This window comes from Vulpes lagopus, chromosome 19 (assembly GCF_018345385.1).
Source record: "Vulpes lagopus strain Blue_001 chromosome 19, ASM1834538v1, whole genome shotgun sequence".
Classification (NCBI taxonomy): domain Eukaryota; kingdom Metazoa; phylum Chordata; class Mammalia; order Carnivora; family Canidae; genus Vulpes; species Vulpes lagopus.
Window position 1 is genome coordinate 21,798,032 of NC_054842.1, and position 16,656 is coordinate 21,814,687.

The window sequence follows — 16,656 nt, forward strand, 5'->3', positions numbered from 1 at the left end:
TTATTTGAAGAGAATCTGAACTTTTCACCAGAGTCCCTAGATGATTAGTGTGCACAGCAAAGTTTGAGAAACACCCCTCTACCTCCTAAGAAAGGACAACAGAGGGTGTGTTTTCATCCCCAGGGTACTATAGTTGGGGGGGGGGGGGAGGTTAGGGGTAAGGGTAGAGAGAGAGGCAGGGAGGGAGAAATAGGAGGAGGCATTTGGTCAAGGAAGAAAAAATCCCAGTAGGGCTTGGGTCCTTCAGGAGAGGTGAGAACTGGGGTTTTGTGGAGGAGGGACTTTCCAGTGTATTTTCAGTGTCTTCACCCTATCACTTTGTATCTGCACCCAGGTTGGAGGCTCACTGTTAAAAAAAAAAAAAAAAAAAAAAAAGGCGGAGTGGGGTAGAAGTGAGGGTGGGGAGTGGAGCTGTTTTCAGGTAGAACAACGCAACCCGGGAGGATAAAGGACCTAAGCCAAAAAGGAAAGCCCCTTTACTGAGCCTCCTGGAGCAGCTCAACGAGCTCATTTCTAATCCCTCTAGTTTCTGGGTGCATTTCTCTTCCTCACGTTTGCCCCTACACACCCAGGATCCGCTCACCCCATTGAAGCTAGTTGCTCGCCTCTGGGCTGCTTCCCCTCTCCGCAGTCTCGGTCTTTCCCCGGCACCCCGGGCCGGCCCCTCCCTCCGCGCCCGCTCGCACCTCTCCACCCGCTGCACCTGCGGCTCGGGCCGGGGCTGGGGCTGGGGCTCGGGCCGGGGCTCGGGCGCAGGCTCAGGCTCGGGCTGGGGCTCGGACGCGTGCTGAGCGCCGCGGGGCGAGGCGGAGGCAGAGGCGCGCCGGCAGCCACCCCCGCGCCAGCCCGCGCCTGGGGGCAGCCCGCGTGGCGCTCGCCTCGGGGACTGTTCCCGGCGGCCGCCGCCGCCCACGCCGCGCGGAGAGCATCGGTGCCGGAGCTGCAGGCGGGCAGCTGCGCGCCCCCGGGGCCGGCCAGCCCGGGCGGCCGCTCCTCCCGATGCCGGGGCCGGGGCGCCGGGCGGCTGCGGGCAGGAGGATGAAGGGCTCGGCGGGAGGAAGGAGAGAGAAGCTGCTGGGGCCCACGAAAGCTCAGCCCAGCCACGGTAAGTTGAGCGCAAGAGAGGCGTCTCGGCTCGGGTGGCGGAGTTGGCTGGGCTGCTGGACGTGGTGCTGGGCTGGCGGCCCCGCGAGCCGCGAGGCGCACCAAGGGGCATCTGCCAGGTCCACGCCGGGACGCCCGCGTCCCCGTCCCCGTGCGCCCTGCCCTGGGTCTGCCCCGGTGCCTCTCCTGCTCCGCGCCCAGCAGCGACGTGAGCTGGGTGTAGGGGCCGAAGTGTAGGGCGCAGAGCTGGAGGGCCTCCGGCCACCCACCGGGCGCCCAGGGGACCGGGGGAGGGGGCGACCGGGTGAGCCCGGCTCAGGCTGGAGTCGCGGGCTGGGCCCCAGGATGGGCCTGTCTCCTAGTGGGTGTGTTGGGGGCGCGCTCCCTCCTCGGGAAACCTGGCGAAGTTGTTGGGATAAGAAGGCACAGCGGGCCAGCTTCGTGATTGTCTTTTCTTCTTATTTTCTCCCTTCTTCTTTGCCTTTATCTTCCCACCTTTCTTTTTTGGTTTCTTTTGAAGATCTTCAGGATGCACAGGATTTGCAAGCAGCGTGGGGAGCTGCTGTGGGGTAGGATGGCTTCCTCCAGGGGAATAATTTTAACTCTGTAGGTTGGAGTTGGGAGGTTAAGGGTAAATCCGTGCCCCTGGATCTGATTGCCCTCCTGGTCCAGGAGGCTGAGTTCGAAGAGACGGCACAGTTCGGGGTACCTTGTGACTTCTTGCGTTTGGGGAGAAGTTTTATTGCCTGTACACATTGGGGTCAGAGGAAACCTGCCGTGCCCACGACAGTGCCGCGCCTTGTGAAACGCCCTATTCCCTCTGTCCCCCGTACAGTTCAGGCTTGTCTGCATCGCACGTATTGCTGGAGATGATGTTTATGTCGGCTTTAGCCTGAGCTGCAGCTAAAGTAACAAGGGGTGTGATGTTCCTGGGTGTGTGAGCACCCCCAGATTCTGGAACCTTGGACTGACTTCAGAGACTATGTTCTGTAGTTACACTAAGGAAGGACCCTCGAGCTGGTGCTCTTGTAGGACATTCGTGTGGTGCTTTCTGGGGGATGTCATGGGGGGGGATTTCTCTCTTCTCTTGAGGCTGTTTGCTAGTTGTCTGTTTAAAGTGATTTTCATGTCCAGTCAATTCTGGTTCACCATGTTCTCTGAAACCAACTAGAAAAGTTTCTCTCTCTCTGGGTTTTCATATCACCCTTACTTGCTGGTACCGGTAGTTTAGTCACTATACTCTGGTCTGTAAGCATGAAAGGCAAATATGGGTCATTTCAAATTATGTAGATTGATGCAGCACAGCGTGTCTGGGGTTTGCTGCAATTTCTCCACATTTCCTTCCAGATGTTCCTCAGAAATTAACTTGCACACTCTATCCAGGAAGCTAAAACATAGACTGGGGGAATGGGCGATGTATTATCTTAGATTTCAGTAAATGAAGCGCTGGAAGCTCTCTGTTAGGAGAAAGGAACCTAAGCCAAAATATAGGGTGTCTGGACTATTTTTGCTCCGGGACAAAGTGGCTAAAGGACCTTTGAGGTTATTTGACAGCAACAAGAACAGTAGTAATAATGACATCTAACATTTTTTTCCCCATTCACTGCACACCAAGCAGTGAATTAAGGGCTTTACAGCTCCTGTAAATACCTAACAACCCCCAAAAGGCAACATCTGTACATCTCCATCGTGTAGATAAGGAAAAAGAAACCTTAGAGATGTAAAATTTGGAAAAAATTGAGTTAATGTTGTAGAACTGAGGATTGCAGGACTCCAAAATTGGTTTCTTTAGCCCCTACACAATCTTGTTGAACCTTATTTGAAACGTGTATTATCTGAGTCCTAAACTCGATGAAAAAATTAGTATGGCAATGACCACATCATAGATTGATTCATTCACAGCTATTTAAAATGTTTAATATAACAGAGATGTTGAACTCAGACTTCAAATCAAATGAAAACTGTGCGGCATTTATGTAATTTGGTCTGCCAACTCTAGAGAGAGCTAAATGCTGAGGTCTTGGTGTTCCTCTTGACAGTGTTCCTTCTTTGAGCCCCTTTATTGTAAATCAATAGTGTAGTATAGCCTCTCTCTTAACAATGTGTGATTTATAGCATCCAGCATACCTGGTGCTGACATCACGTTTGTATGACTCTCTAGAGTTATCCTGAGGTCTATCTGGACACTTCTATTTCAGCCAGTTTATAATTAATGCTCAGATCCTAACAAGATGTTGAATTTCTATTAGGAGATACTAGCAGCTTGTTTGAAAATTTCCTTTCTATTTTCAACAGTATTTTCAAAACAATTACACCCCCTGCTGTGATTTGCTATTTACTAGGTGCATCAAAAGTTCAGTAATGAAAAATGTTTGCAATTCAAAAAAACATAGTGTCTCATCTACCATAACAACTTCAGCTAAAAGATTCACATCCAATTTAGGGCTTATTTTATCTGAAGTTTAATTAAGATGTTGCATTTCTTCCTGCAAAGTGTATCAGGTAGTTGGGTATACATCTTCCACTATTTTCTTGTAATCTCCAACTTTATAAATTCATTAGTGATGAGTTCTTCAGATAATTTATGTTAGTACTCATCTAAAGATTTTGAGTTTTTAAAACTAAGAGCAAGAACAACAAATAAGATGCATGTGTCATATTTCTTCACAAGCTGTAATTATGCTTATCTGGGGAATAGTGATATATGTTAAGTCATAGATCTTATTTGCCTGCACATGAATGGAATTATCAGATGAAAGCATATAAATCCATTGGGATTCTAATAATATTCATACCCCAGATGTGAAAACTGCTTTGGAAAGTAGAGAATCTTTGAGAAGTTAAGCTATTTTACTATGTTTCATTGCACTTGCGTTGTATCTAATTGTTTTTTAATGAAACTACATTTCTCTATACTAGTAAACTAGTGGTTACTCCTATGATTTCTTTTGTTTTAGGGTTAAATTGTATTTTCTAGTAGTAACTTAGCATTGCATCAAATATATATTTGCGTCTTTTCTCTTGATATATTTGAAGCCTAAAAAAATAGTATTTTGTCTACCGTAAACACTACATTTCTGAGTACATGTGGGTTTTAGGAGGAATATAAAAATAGTGTAGTAATAACTTGCCTAGAGGTTTTACTTTTTAGAAGTAGATACCGAGGTTGCTATAATCCTTAACATATTTAATCTTAGTAATGAAGTATTGAAGCTAATTATGAATATGAATTGTTGAATTGCAAAATACTTTATAAAGAATGTCTTATAAATGGATTACCCTTATAATCACATGAACATCTGTTCTGTTTTCAAGTTTCATCTTTGCACAATAGGACTACTAGTTTATTTGATATTATTTGGTGATTTGAACAACCAGATCTCTGGAAAATGATTTAAACTCTATAAGCATCTGAGTCACATTGATATCACAAACTGAAGAAACTCATATTGGGGAACAATTTTAAATTTTGAATCTTTCAAGAGCTTAGAACACAAGGTAGGTGAGATTCCTTAGTTTTTTGACAAGTATTCTAAAGAGAGAGTCTGAGTAAAATATGGCTATGCGTTGAACATCAAGCAAGCACTTCAGTAGCCTCTTAGGAAACCTTGATTTGGCTCAAATGGGGTTATGTGCCTGAAATTCATTAGTGTAATTAATCTTTTGAACAAGTGAATAACATATTTGAGATCATATAAAAAATTCCAGTATATTAAAAATGTATTATATATTCTAGGGCCTGCTTAAAAAAATAGCAATAACCCCCCTTGTGGATTGATCCAGCATTAACTAAAAATAAAGTTTGATGACAGAGAACTTTCAGGATATTGAGAGGTAGAGATGAATTAAATTTCTTTATGAAGTTTTTGTCCCATTTTAAATTTGATTTTAATCATATCCAGATATTCTGTACCACTTTTAGTGTTTTACCCAGATTAAAGATGGGATTCAAAGAGTACCTCATTCCTTAACTTACTGATGAACTTGGTAGAGAATGCTAGAACAGCATTCTAGAGTGCAATAGGGAGCTCTAGACCATTTAATGATTTTATTACTTTGTCTATAGTGTCATCCAACCATGATTCTTTTTTTCCATTATCTGAAACTCAAAGGGGCAATTCTCCTGATCTGGAATTACATGTACCAAAGCAGGCAAAATACGCAGCATTCCTAAACTGGTCTTTTAAGTAAGAGGTTTGCAGTAAAGGAGAGTTCTTACTTTGCATGCATGTAGTTATGTAGCCCATCTTTCAGCAAATAGGACTAATCTTGGTATATCTTGATAAACCCTTAGATCTATATATCTCCATGAGAAGAACAAATACTAATACAGTGCAGTGTTAGGGAGGTCCATTTTAGGATTTAACTAAGGGTTTCTCATAACACGGGGTCAGATGTTCTCTGTTTAGTTTTTTTTTTTTTTTTGTAATCTTGTAATGTGTCCTTTTTTTTGTATCTAAAGAGTTAATCGCTGTTGTTTTTATAATTATTTAAAAATTATTAGAGATTTCTTTCTCCTTTAACAACCTTTCATCTACCCTCAATGGAATGGAAATAAAAAAAATAATGTAGTATTTACAGAGGAATACACTTGAAACTCCAGAAGGCATCCTGAAAAATCTAGATTTTAAAACTTTTTTGTGGAGAACAACTTTTATGAATTGGTCTCTGAGTACCAAATCTATCCAGATCACCTAGAATTTAAAGAATAAAGGTTCCAGGTACTAGATTGAGTTCTCAGGTAGTTAGACATTTAACATTCATAGTACAATTTGACATTAAAGTTATCGAGACAAAATTGTAATTTAACATGATGTAGCATTTAAGAATGTGAACTCAAGAACTAGAATGCCTATGTTCGAATCCTTGCTCTGTTACTTATAAACTATGAGAGTTTAGTAAACTTACTGTATGTTTCTTTGCCTTGTCTATAAAATGGTGATGCTATGTGACCTATATTGTAGGTTTATTGGACACTTAAGACGATACACGTGAAGTGCTTCAAATAGTGTCTAGTACAAAGTGAATATGCCATAGATATTAGCTATTTTTAATCACTGTCATGTATTAGTTTTCCACCAGATTGCCACAAACTTGGTGGCTTAAAATAACAGAAATGTGTTCTCTCATAATTCTGGAGGTCAGAAATCTGGCACCAGTATCATGAGGCTGAAATCGAGGTATCAGCAAGGCTGTGCATAGTCAGGAGCCTCTAGGGGAGAATCTGTACCCTGCCTCTTGCAGCTTCTGGTGGCTGTTGGCATTCCTTGGTTTGTGGTCACACCACTCTGATCTCTGTATTTGTCCACTACGTTCTCCTCTGTGAATCTAATTTTCCTCTGCTTTTCTCTCATAAGGACATTTATTTTATAAATTTATTTTTTATTGGTGTTCAAATTGCCAACATACAGAATAACACCCAGTGCTCATCCCAGCAAGTGCCCCCCTCAGTGCCTGTAACCCAGTCACCCCTACCCCCCTGCCCACCTCCCCTTCCACCACCCCTAGTTCGTTTCCCAGAGTTAGGAGTCTCTCATGTTCTGTCTTCCTTTCTGATATTTCCCACTCATTTTTTCTCCTTTCCCCTTTATTCACTTTCACTATTTTTTGATATTCCCCAAATGAATGAGACCATATAATGTTTGTCCTTCTCCGATTGACTTAGTTCACTCAGCATAATACCCTTCAGTTCCATCCACGTTGAAGCAAATGGTGGGTATTTGTCGTTTCTAATTGCTGAGTAATATTCCATTGTATACATAAACCACATCTTCTTTATCCATTCATCTTTCAATGGACACCGAGGCTCCTTCCACAGTTTGGCTATTGTGGACGTTGAGCTATAAACATTGGGGTGCAGGTGTCCCGGCGTTTCACTGCATCTGTATCTTTGGGGTAAATCCCCAGCAGTGCAATTGCTGGGTCGTAGGGCAGGTCTATTTTTAACTCTTTGAGGAACCGCCACACAGTTTTCCAGAGTGGCTGCACCAGTTCACATTCCCATCAACAGTGCAAGAGGGTTCCACTTTCTCTGCATCCTCTCCAACATTTGTTGTTTCCTGCCTTGTTAATTTTCCCCATTCTCACTGGTGTGAGGTGGTATCTCATTGTGGTTTTGATTTGTATTTCCCTGATGGCAAGTGATGTGGAGCATTTTCTCATGTGCTTATTGGTCATGTCTATGTCTTTCCTTTTCATGTCTTTTGCCCATTTCGTGATTGGATTGTTTCTTTGCTGTTGAGTTTAATAAGTTCTTTATAGGTCTTGGATACTAGCCCTTTATCTTATATGTCATTTGCAAATATCTTCTCCCATTTTTTAGGTTGTCTTTTAGTTTTGTTGACTGTATCTTTTGCTGTGCAAAAGCTTTTTACCTTGATGAAGTCCCAGTAGTTCATTTTTACTTTTGTTTCTCTTGCCTTCATGGATGTATCTTGCAAGAAGTTACTGTGGCCAAGTTCAAAAAGGGTGTTGCCTGTGTTCTCCTCTAGGATTTTGATGGAATCTTGTCTCACATTTAGCTCTTTCATCCATTTTGAGTTTATCTTTGTGTATGGTGCAAGAGTGGTCTAGTTTCATTCTTCTGCATGTGGATGTCCAATTTTCCCAACACCATTTATTGAAGAGACTGTCTTTTTTCCAGTGGATAGTCTTTCCTCCTTTGTCAAATATTAGTTGATCGTAAAGTTGAGGGTCCACTTCTGGATTCTCTATTCTGTTCCATTGTTCTATGTATCTGTTTTTGTGCCAGGACCACACTGTCTTGATGACCACAGCTTTGTAGTACAACCTAAAATCTGGCATTGTGATGCCCCCAGCTATGGTTTTCTTTTTTTAATATTCCCCTGGCTATTCGGGGTCTTTTCTAAAAGATTCCACACAAATCTTAAGATAATTTGTTCCAACTCTCTGAAGAAAGTCCATAGTATTTTGATAGTGATTGCATTGAATGTGTAAATTGCCCTGGGTAGCATTGACATTTTCACAATATTAATTCTTCCAATCCATGAGCCTGGAATATTTTGCCCTCTCTCAGTCCTGTCTCTAGAGCTTCTTTTTTTTTTTTTTAATTTTTATTTATTTATGATAGTCACAGAGAGATAGAGAGAGGGAGAGACACAGGCAGAGGGAGAAGCAGGCTCCATGCACCGGGAGCCCGACGTGGGATTCAATCCCAGGTCTCCAGGATTGGGCCCTGGGCCAAAGGCAGGCGCCAAACCGCTGCGCCACCCAGGGATCCCGTCTTTAAATGTTTGATAGAATTCCCCAGGGAAGCCACCTGGCCCGGACATTTGTGTCTTGGGAGGTTTTTGATGACCACTTCAATTTCCTCCCTGGTTATTGGCCTGTTCAGGTTTTCTGTTTCTTCCAGTTCCAGTTTTGGTAGTTTGTGGTTTTCCAGGAATGCGTCCATTTCTTCTAGATTGCCTAATTTATTGGCATATAGCTGTTCATAATATGTTTTTAAAATCGTTTGTATTTCCTTGGTGTTGGTAGTGATCTCTCCTTTCTCATTCATGATTTTATTGAGTCTTCTCTCTGTCCTTTTTATAAGGCTGGCTAATGGTTTATCTATCTTATTAATTCTTTCAAAGAACCAACTCCTAGTTTTGTTGATCTGTTCCACAGTTCTTCTGGTCTCTATTTCATTGAGTTCTGCTTGAATCTTTATTAACTCTCTTCTACTGGGTGCAGGATCTATTTGCTGTTTTTTCTCTAACTCCTTTAGGTGTAAGGTTAGCTTTTGTATTTGAGTTCTTTCCAGTTTTTGGATGGCTGCTTGTATTGTGATGTATTTCCCCCTCAGGACTGCTTTTGCTGTATCCCAAAGATTTTGAATGGTTGTATCTTCATTCTCATTAGTTTCCATGAATCTTTTAAATTCTTCCTTAATTTCCTGGTTGACCCTTTCATCTTTTAGCAGGATGGTCCTTAACCTCCACGTGTTTGAAATCCTTCCAAACTTCTTGTGATTTAGTTCTAATTTCAAAGCATAATGGTCTGAGAATATGCAGGAGATGATCCCCATCTTTTGGTATTGGTTAAGACCTGATTTGTGACCCAGGATGTGGTCTATTCTGGAGAAGGTTCCATGTGCACCTGAGAAGAATGTGTATTCAGTTGCATTTGGATGTAAAGTTCTGTAGATATCTGTAAAATCCATCTGGTCCAGTGTATCATTTAAAGCTCATGTTTCTTTGGGGATGTGCTTAGGAGACCTATCAATTGTAGAAAGCGCTACATTGAAATCACCAAGTATAAATGTATTATAATATAAGTATGTCTTAACTTTGGTTATTAATTGATTGATATATTTGGCAGCTCCCACATTCAGGGCATATATATTGATGATTGTTAAGTCCTCTTGTTGGATAGATCCTTTAAGTATGATATAGTGTCCCTCTTCACCTCACTAGTTTTTGGTGTAAACTATAGTTTATCTGATATAAGAATGGCTACCCCTGCTTTCTTTTGAGGACCATTTGAATGGTACATGGTTCTCCAACCTTTTATTTTCAGGCTGTAGGTGTCCTTCTGTCTAAAATGAGTCTCTTGTAGACAGCAAATAGATGGGTCCTGCTTTTTTATCCATTCTGAAACCCTGCGCCTTTTGATGGGGTCATTAAGCCCATTCACATTCAGAGTTACTATTGAAAGATATGAGTTTAGTGTCATCATGATACCTATTCAGTCCCTGTTTTTGTGGATTGTTCCATTGGACTTCCTCTTACAGAGGAATTTTAAGAGTCCCCCTTAATATTTCTTGCAGATCTGGTTTGGTGGTCACATATTCTTTAAGTTCCTGCCTATCTTGGAAGCTCTTTATCTCTCCTTCCATTCTGAATGAGAGCCTTGCTGGATAAAGTATTCTTGGTTGCATGTTCTTCTCATTTAGGACCCTGAATATATCCTGCCAGCCCTTTCTGGCCTGCCAGGTCTCTGTGGAGAGGTCTGCTGTTAATCTAATATTTCTCCCCATAAAAGTTAGAGATATCTTGTCTCTTGCTGCTTTAAGGATCTTCTCTTTATCTTTGGAATTTGCAAGCTTCACTATTAAATGTCGAGGTGTTGAGCGGTTTTTATTGATTTTAGGGGGGGATCTATTTCCTGGATCTGAATGCCTGTTTCCCTCCCCAGATTGGGAACGTTTTCAGCTATGATTTGTTCAAATACATATTTTGGACCTCTGTCCCTTTTGGTGCCCTCAGTACCCCAATTAAACGTAGATTTTTCTTTCTGAAGCTGTCATTTAATTCCCTTAATCTGTCCTCATGATCTTTTGTCTCTTTTTTCCTCAGTTTCCCCCTTTACCATCAACTTGTCTTCTATGTCACTCACTTGTTCTTCTACCTTGTTAACCCTCGTCGTTAGGACTTCTAGTTTGGATTGCATCTCATTTAGTTGATTTTTAATCTCCGCCTGATTAGATCTAAATTCTGCAGTCATGAAGTCTCTTGAGTCCTTTATGCTTTTTTCTAGAGCCACCAGTAGCTTTATAATAGTGCTTCTGAATTCGCTTTCTGACATTGAATTATAATCCAGATTTTGTAACTCTGTGGGAGAGAGGACTGTTTCTGATTCTTTCTTTTGAGGTGAGTTTTTCCTTCTAGTCATTTGCTCAGTGCAGAGTGGCCAAAAACAAGTTGTTTGGGAAAAGGAGAAAAAGAGAGAAGAGAAAGAAGAAAATAAAACAAAAAAGGAAAAAAGAAGGAAAAAAAAAGAAAAAAAGGGGGGGAGCAAATAGAAATCAAAAAACAAAAAACAAGGGGGAGTATCCTCTGATTCTGTATACTATAAATCCCTCGACTTCCCCTGGAACTTTCCAGTGCTGCTTGGTCAATAATTTGCTTTCCCCTGTCCATCTAGCTGGTCTTCTGGGGGAGGGGCCTGCTGTGCTGATTCTCAGGTGTGTGCACTTGGGGGAGCTGTTCAGTCCCCTGCCTGGTGCAGGGCTCAGTGAATGTTGTTTAACCTGTTTATCCGTTGAGGCCACTGTGAGGCTCAGTGGGGGTTGTTTATCCTGTGAGGCTACCCTGAAGCTCAGTGGGGGTTGTTTATCCTGTGAGGCCCCAGGAGGAACAACCGTGGCAGCGGCCAGCTCTCTAGCCCTAGAGTCAGCTCCCACAGTAGCTACAGAGCTCTCAGTCTGCAGGGGCCTGGATGCTCCGGTGGCCGGGCGCTGATCTGTTCAGCCTGGGGACGCCAGGGGGCAGGAATGTCCTTGCTGTCCTGTATAGTCCTGGCTTCTGCCTGTCCTGGGGGGGGGGGGGTGGCAGGCGGAGGCCGGATCTTGGGTTGTGTCCTCGCTGCCCTGTGCTCCGGGGACTGCGCTGTTGGAATCATGCTCCTGGCCAGGCAGCTCCCTCCCACGGAGCCTCCACCGGAGCCAGTCCGAGCTGCTCCTGGGACCGTGCAGCCCCCTCCACGCGGAGCCTCTGCCCGAGCCGCCGCCTAGCTGCTCCTGGGTCCGGCAGTGCTAGTGCTGCAGCCCTTTAGGGAGCTCGGCCGCGGGGTGTGGCATGCTCCCCCCCGGGGCGCAGGTGCTCTGTTAGTGTCCCTGGGAGCCTGACGGCATCCCCGCCCTTCCTGGGGTCCTGCTCTAACTCCCTACCAGCGTCTTAAGGACATTCATGACTGCCATTAGGGCCTATCCCGATAATCCAGAATAATTTCTTACTTTAAGATCCTTAGTGTAATCATATCTGCATTCTTTTTCCAAATAAGATGACATTATGGGTTATAGGGGTTAGGAACTGAGGGGCTGGAGTGGGGACAGCAGGGTTGGGTGCACATTATTTTGCCTATTATAATCATCATCCTCATATTCTTATACTGTGGTAGATGTATGAAAAGATGGCAGAACCAACATAATTAAGTTATGAAAAATATAGAAAGGATCAGAAATCTTATGTTTTTAAAGCAAATTGTCTTATGTTTCAAATTTTGACCAGATTTTTGGATCAAAGACTTCAGAGCAATTAATTATTTTCTGTTCACTTTAACATAATGTAGTCAGTAAATATTTGATGAGTGGTTACTATGTGCTTGTAGAGTACTGGTGCTTAGGATGTCTGTGTTGATGGGAAAAGCAAGGCCCTGGACTCGTGGAGCATTTAGTGTATTTAAAAGATAGCTAGACAGCTACTATCTTTTAACTAGTACTTTTATGAAGTACGTTTGGCCCTTTATGTTTAACCTCAAATTTTAGGAGCAAAGAATTACTATTAAAATCACTTTAGAGATAAAGGACTAAGCTAAGAAACATATATGCACATAGCTAGATGGGACAACTTTTGAACTATTCCTTCTGGTTGTACTTTATAAGCAACAAAATAAAAATCAGGAACAAATTTAACAAAATAAATAATACATTTTTAGCAATATAAACAGAATTTTGTCAACCACATAGTTAACTAGAATATCAACTAATAAGATATTATGGTTAATTTGACTTGGGTTTAGCTGACAAGAGGTTTTCCTTTGGAATTAATATATTTTACATTTTAAAAAAGTATTAGTTGATTTTCTGGCCTTAGTGAATTGACAGTATTTTAATTCTTTATCTTTTTAAAGAAAATTAATCGTAATAAAATACATAAAACATGAAAGTTACCATCTTAACCACTTCTAAGTGTACACTTCAGTGGCATTAAGAACACTCATATAGTTGTGTGACTGTCACCACCACACATATCCAAAACTCTTTTCTTCTTACAAAACTAAAACTATCCACTTTAAACAATAGCTCCACATTCTCCTTCCTCCCATTCCCTGGCAACCATCATTCTACTTTCTGCCTGTAAGATTTTGACCACTGTAAGTACCTCCTATAAGTTGAATCATATAGTATTTGTCTTTGTGTGACTGGCTTATTTCACTTAGCATAATGTCCTCAAAGTTAATTCATGTAGTAGCATGTATTAGAATATGTCTTTCCTAATATATATATATATAGATATATATCTATATATATATATATACACACACAAACACACACACACACACACCTTTTATATATATAAAATTCCCATTTTCTTATTATATATGTATTATATATCAGTGGGCACTTGAGTTGTTTCCACATTTTACCTGCTATGAATATGGATCTACAAACATCTCTTCCAGGCTGCTTTCTATACATTAGGAATATACTCAGAAGTGGAATTCCTGGATCATATAGTAATTCTATTTTTAACTTTTTGAGGAACTGCCATGTTTTCCTTAGTGACTGTGCCATTTTTCATTCCTAGTGCATAAGGCTTTCAGTTTCTCTGATTCTTGCCAAAACTCATTTTTCTTCTTTCTTTCTTTCTTTCTTTCTTTCTTTCTTTCTTTCTTTCTTTCTTTCTTTCTTTCTTTCTTTTCTTTTCTTTTCTTTTCTTTTCTTTTCTTTCTTTCCTTTCGTTTAAGTGGTAGCCATTTTAGTGGGTATGAGGTACTTTCTTTTGGTTGAGATGGTATATTTTGACTTGCATTTCCCTCATAATTAGTGTTTTGAAATCTTTTTGTGTGGTTTGTATATTGACCATTTGTATATCTTTGAAGAAATGTGTATTTAAGTCCTTTGCCCATTTTTGAGTTAGGTTGCTTGTATTGTTGTTGAGTTTTAAAAGTTCTCTATGTAGGGGTGCCTGGGTTATGCACTTGGTTAACTATCCAATTCTTGATTTTGGCTCAGATTGTGATCTCAGGGTCTTGAGAGTAAGCCCTGCATCGGGCGCTGTGCTCAGTGCAGAGTCTGTTTGAGAGTCTCTCTCCCTGTGCCTCTCCTTCTCCTGTTCTCTCACTCCCAAATAAATAAATAAATAATTGCTTAAAAAATGTTCTCTTTATATTCTGGTTAATCTCTTGTTTGGTATATGATTTTCAAGTTTTTTTCATTCTATGGGTATTTTTTTATTCTATTCATAGTGTTTTTTGATGTGCAAATTAAAAAAATTTTCAAAGTCTAATTTGTTCTTTTCTTGTTGTTTCCTGGACCTCTGGTGTCCTATTTAAGAAAACAATGTCTCTTATATACCTTTCTGGTATTTAGTTTGAGGTGTTTTAAAACAATGTAAAATATTGCTAAATTAAGTTTACAAAATAAGGAACTAGAATGAGAAAGAATAAACTATAGTTGCAGGCTAAAATGAGATTAATCTTACAAATGTGATATTGACCAACAAAGTCCAGAGAGTCCAAAAAGCCTTATTCCATTCACACAGAGTTCAAAACCAAGAAAAGCTAACTTATGAATACATCACAGTTGTCAGGGAGGAAGGGGGAAAGGTGCTGAAAATGTTGTTTCCTGATGTGAGTGTTGATTACATGGACTTATTCACTTGTAAAAATTTATCAAGCTGTACATATGATGTATGTACTTCTCTGTATTTGAATTACACTTAAGAAAGTTAAAAATCAATTTGTCATTCAGAAGCGCATAACAAAGAGAAATTTCCTTAGGAGTAGAAGAGGTAAGTAAAGAAATGCTCCAACCTGTTCGAAGGGTTTATCATTTGGAGGACTTGGTCCATAAATTTGGCCCTAAGTTTTTAAGCAGTAATCAGATCCATATACCCAGATACCATCAGAATTCTGTTCAAGAGAAAAACACCATTTCTGGGACCAAGACTGGAGGGAATTTTTCCCATGAATCTTTATGAAAAGGGAACTGAATTGTGTAGTGAACAACGTCTGTGTTGTTAAATGTGGCAGAGACTTTCATAGGTGTCTTTCCTACAAAGTGCAGAACAGTTTAGTTACTGGGTGCTTTCTGATTTGGCTTAACTTTAAACATTTCAGTTTCTAGAGGAATGGGAAAGCTATGTATCCCTTAGACATTACTTTATAAATTTTGCTCCCTTTAATGACACTTAGCCATAGTTCCATGGTAGTGAGCTTGAGCCCACTTACTCAGACAGATTCCTGGTGCTAATACTCTTTTTGATGAGTTAAAAAATGGCGTCACCTTGACTCTTTGGGGAACTTGAGAAAAATGGATACCTTCCAGGAATGAGAAGGTATGAGCAGTGGGCAAATTCGTATTTGCCTAAAGAATTAATAAGTAGGATACTGTGAACTAATTTGGATTTCTCTTGATAATTCTTCACAGTTCTTCACAGGACTTCCCAAGCATCAATAATCCAGGTAATGATAGCTGAAATCCCATAGAGAATAATTCCATTATAATGGGGACCATGTTGTATTAATCTTTCTACCTCTTCCAATGCTTGACAGTGCTGTGAACAAAGTAGGTATCCCAAAACATTGTTGAATGAGTAAATAATTGAATTTCACTCAGTGGTAGACACAGAATTTGTATAAAATTGAGCTAAATAATGATCAGGTTCTAAAAACATGCTGAAAATGGCCTCAAAAACAGCAAAATAATATATCAAATTTTGATATATTGTGTCATTTGCTCTCTCCAGAGTAGATACAGCTTAGTTATTGGTTAATTAATGGCTTTAGCACCTCATAAAGAAATTTTTTAGCACCTCATAAAGAAGAGCTTGACTTTAGGAAATTGCTTTCAAATTACATTTTTCTGTTCCTATGGATTTTGCTGAGCACTTTGTATTTGTAAAAATTCCTTATTAATTAGTGGCATAACTCTTAATTATTTATTAATCATAAATTATGTTTGATACCAATGCATACTTCTTTGACTCTTTGTAAATAAAAGACCAGAACAAGTAAACCTGAAGAGATAACAAAACTTAAAAAATATTTTCTCTTCTTAGATCACAAATTAGAACATGATTTCTTAAATATTCAAAACTTGAAGAAGAACCATTCAGAATTCTAAGGAAGTTCAAAGAAAGAATTTCTTTCTAAAGAGATTGCCTTTAACAAAGTAAAAATTTCCCTAATTAGAATGTTTTAGCATGCATGAGAAAGTTTGAGAAAAAATAAATACTATTCAGGGTATAAAATGTTGCCATTACAATGGTGAGTTTACATTTTTATGTCCATTTAGAGCAAGACTTCTTTTTCTATTAAAGCACATACTAAAATCTTACATTGAAATAGTGTTTCACAGAATACAGAAATGCTATCTGTATTTTCTCATTTGTTTCTTCCCACAAATTGGGGAGGGGGTGGGTAGATGTTACCATTAGCTACATTTACATTTTTTTAAGATAGGGAAACAAAAGGTCAAGTGATTTTGCAAGGCCAAATAAGTTGGAGGTAGCAAAGTTGGATCATGAACTCACCATGTCTGTCTCAAAGCCTGATGTTTTCTGTGCTATGCTGAATAGTTTCCTTTTCTTTTCACATACAAAGGGAAATAGCTTCTGTTAAGTCTATCATATATTCGAATGAATTACTGGGGACAATGATAGTATATGACTGGAATGGAAATGAGAACAATCAATAAATGACAGTATTAAGGGAGTACTAATGAAACTTTAATTTGAAAATTGCTCTGAAATGTATTCCAAGATAGGTTTTATAACCATACTCAGATTTGATGTGAAGATAAACTAATTTTATGCAAATGCTAAAGTGACTTTAACAGTTATGTTATATACCTTGATGTGGTCCTTAAGGAAATTGTCAGGACCA

At 40.2% G+C, this 16,656-nt stretch overlaps 1 protein-coding gene across 1 annotated transcript in view; it reads left to right on the forward strand.

The window, feature by feature from the left end:
• The first annotated feature begins 844 nt into the window (after positions 1-844).
• The window catches only part of ZNF385D (zinc finger protein 385D), an 877,499-nt gene continuing 861,687 nt past the window's right edge, over positions 845-16,656 (forward strand). The window contains exon 1 of the mRNA XM_041733685.1: positions 845-1,105. Within this exon, the coding sequence (XP_041589619.1) occupies positions 1,000-1,105 (106 nt within the window). The 5' untranslated portion in view covers positions 845-999. The remainder of the gene's footprint in view (positions 1,106-16,656) is intronic.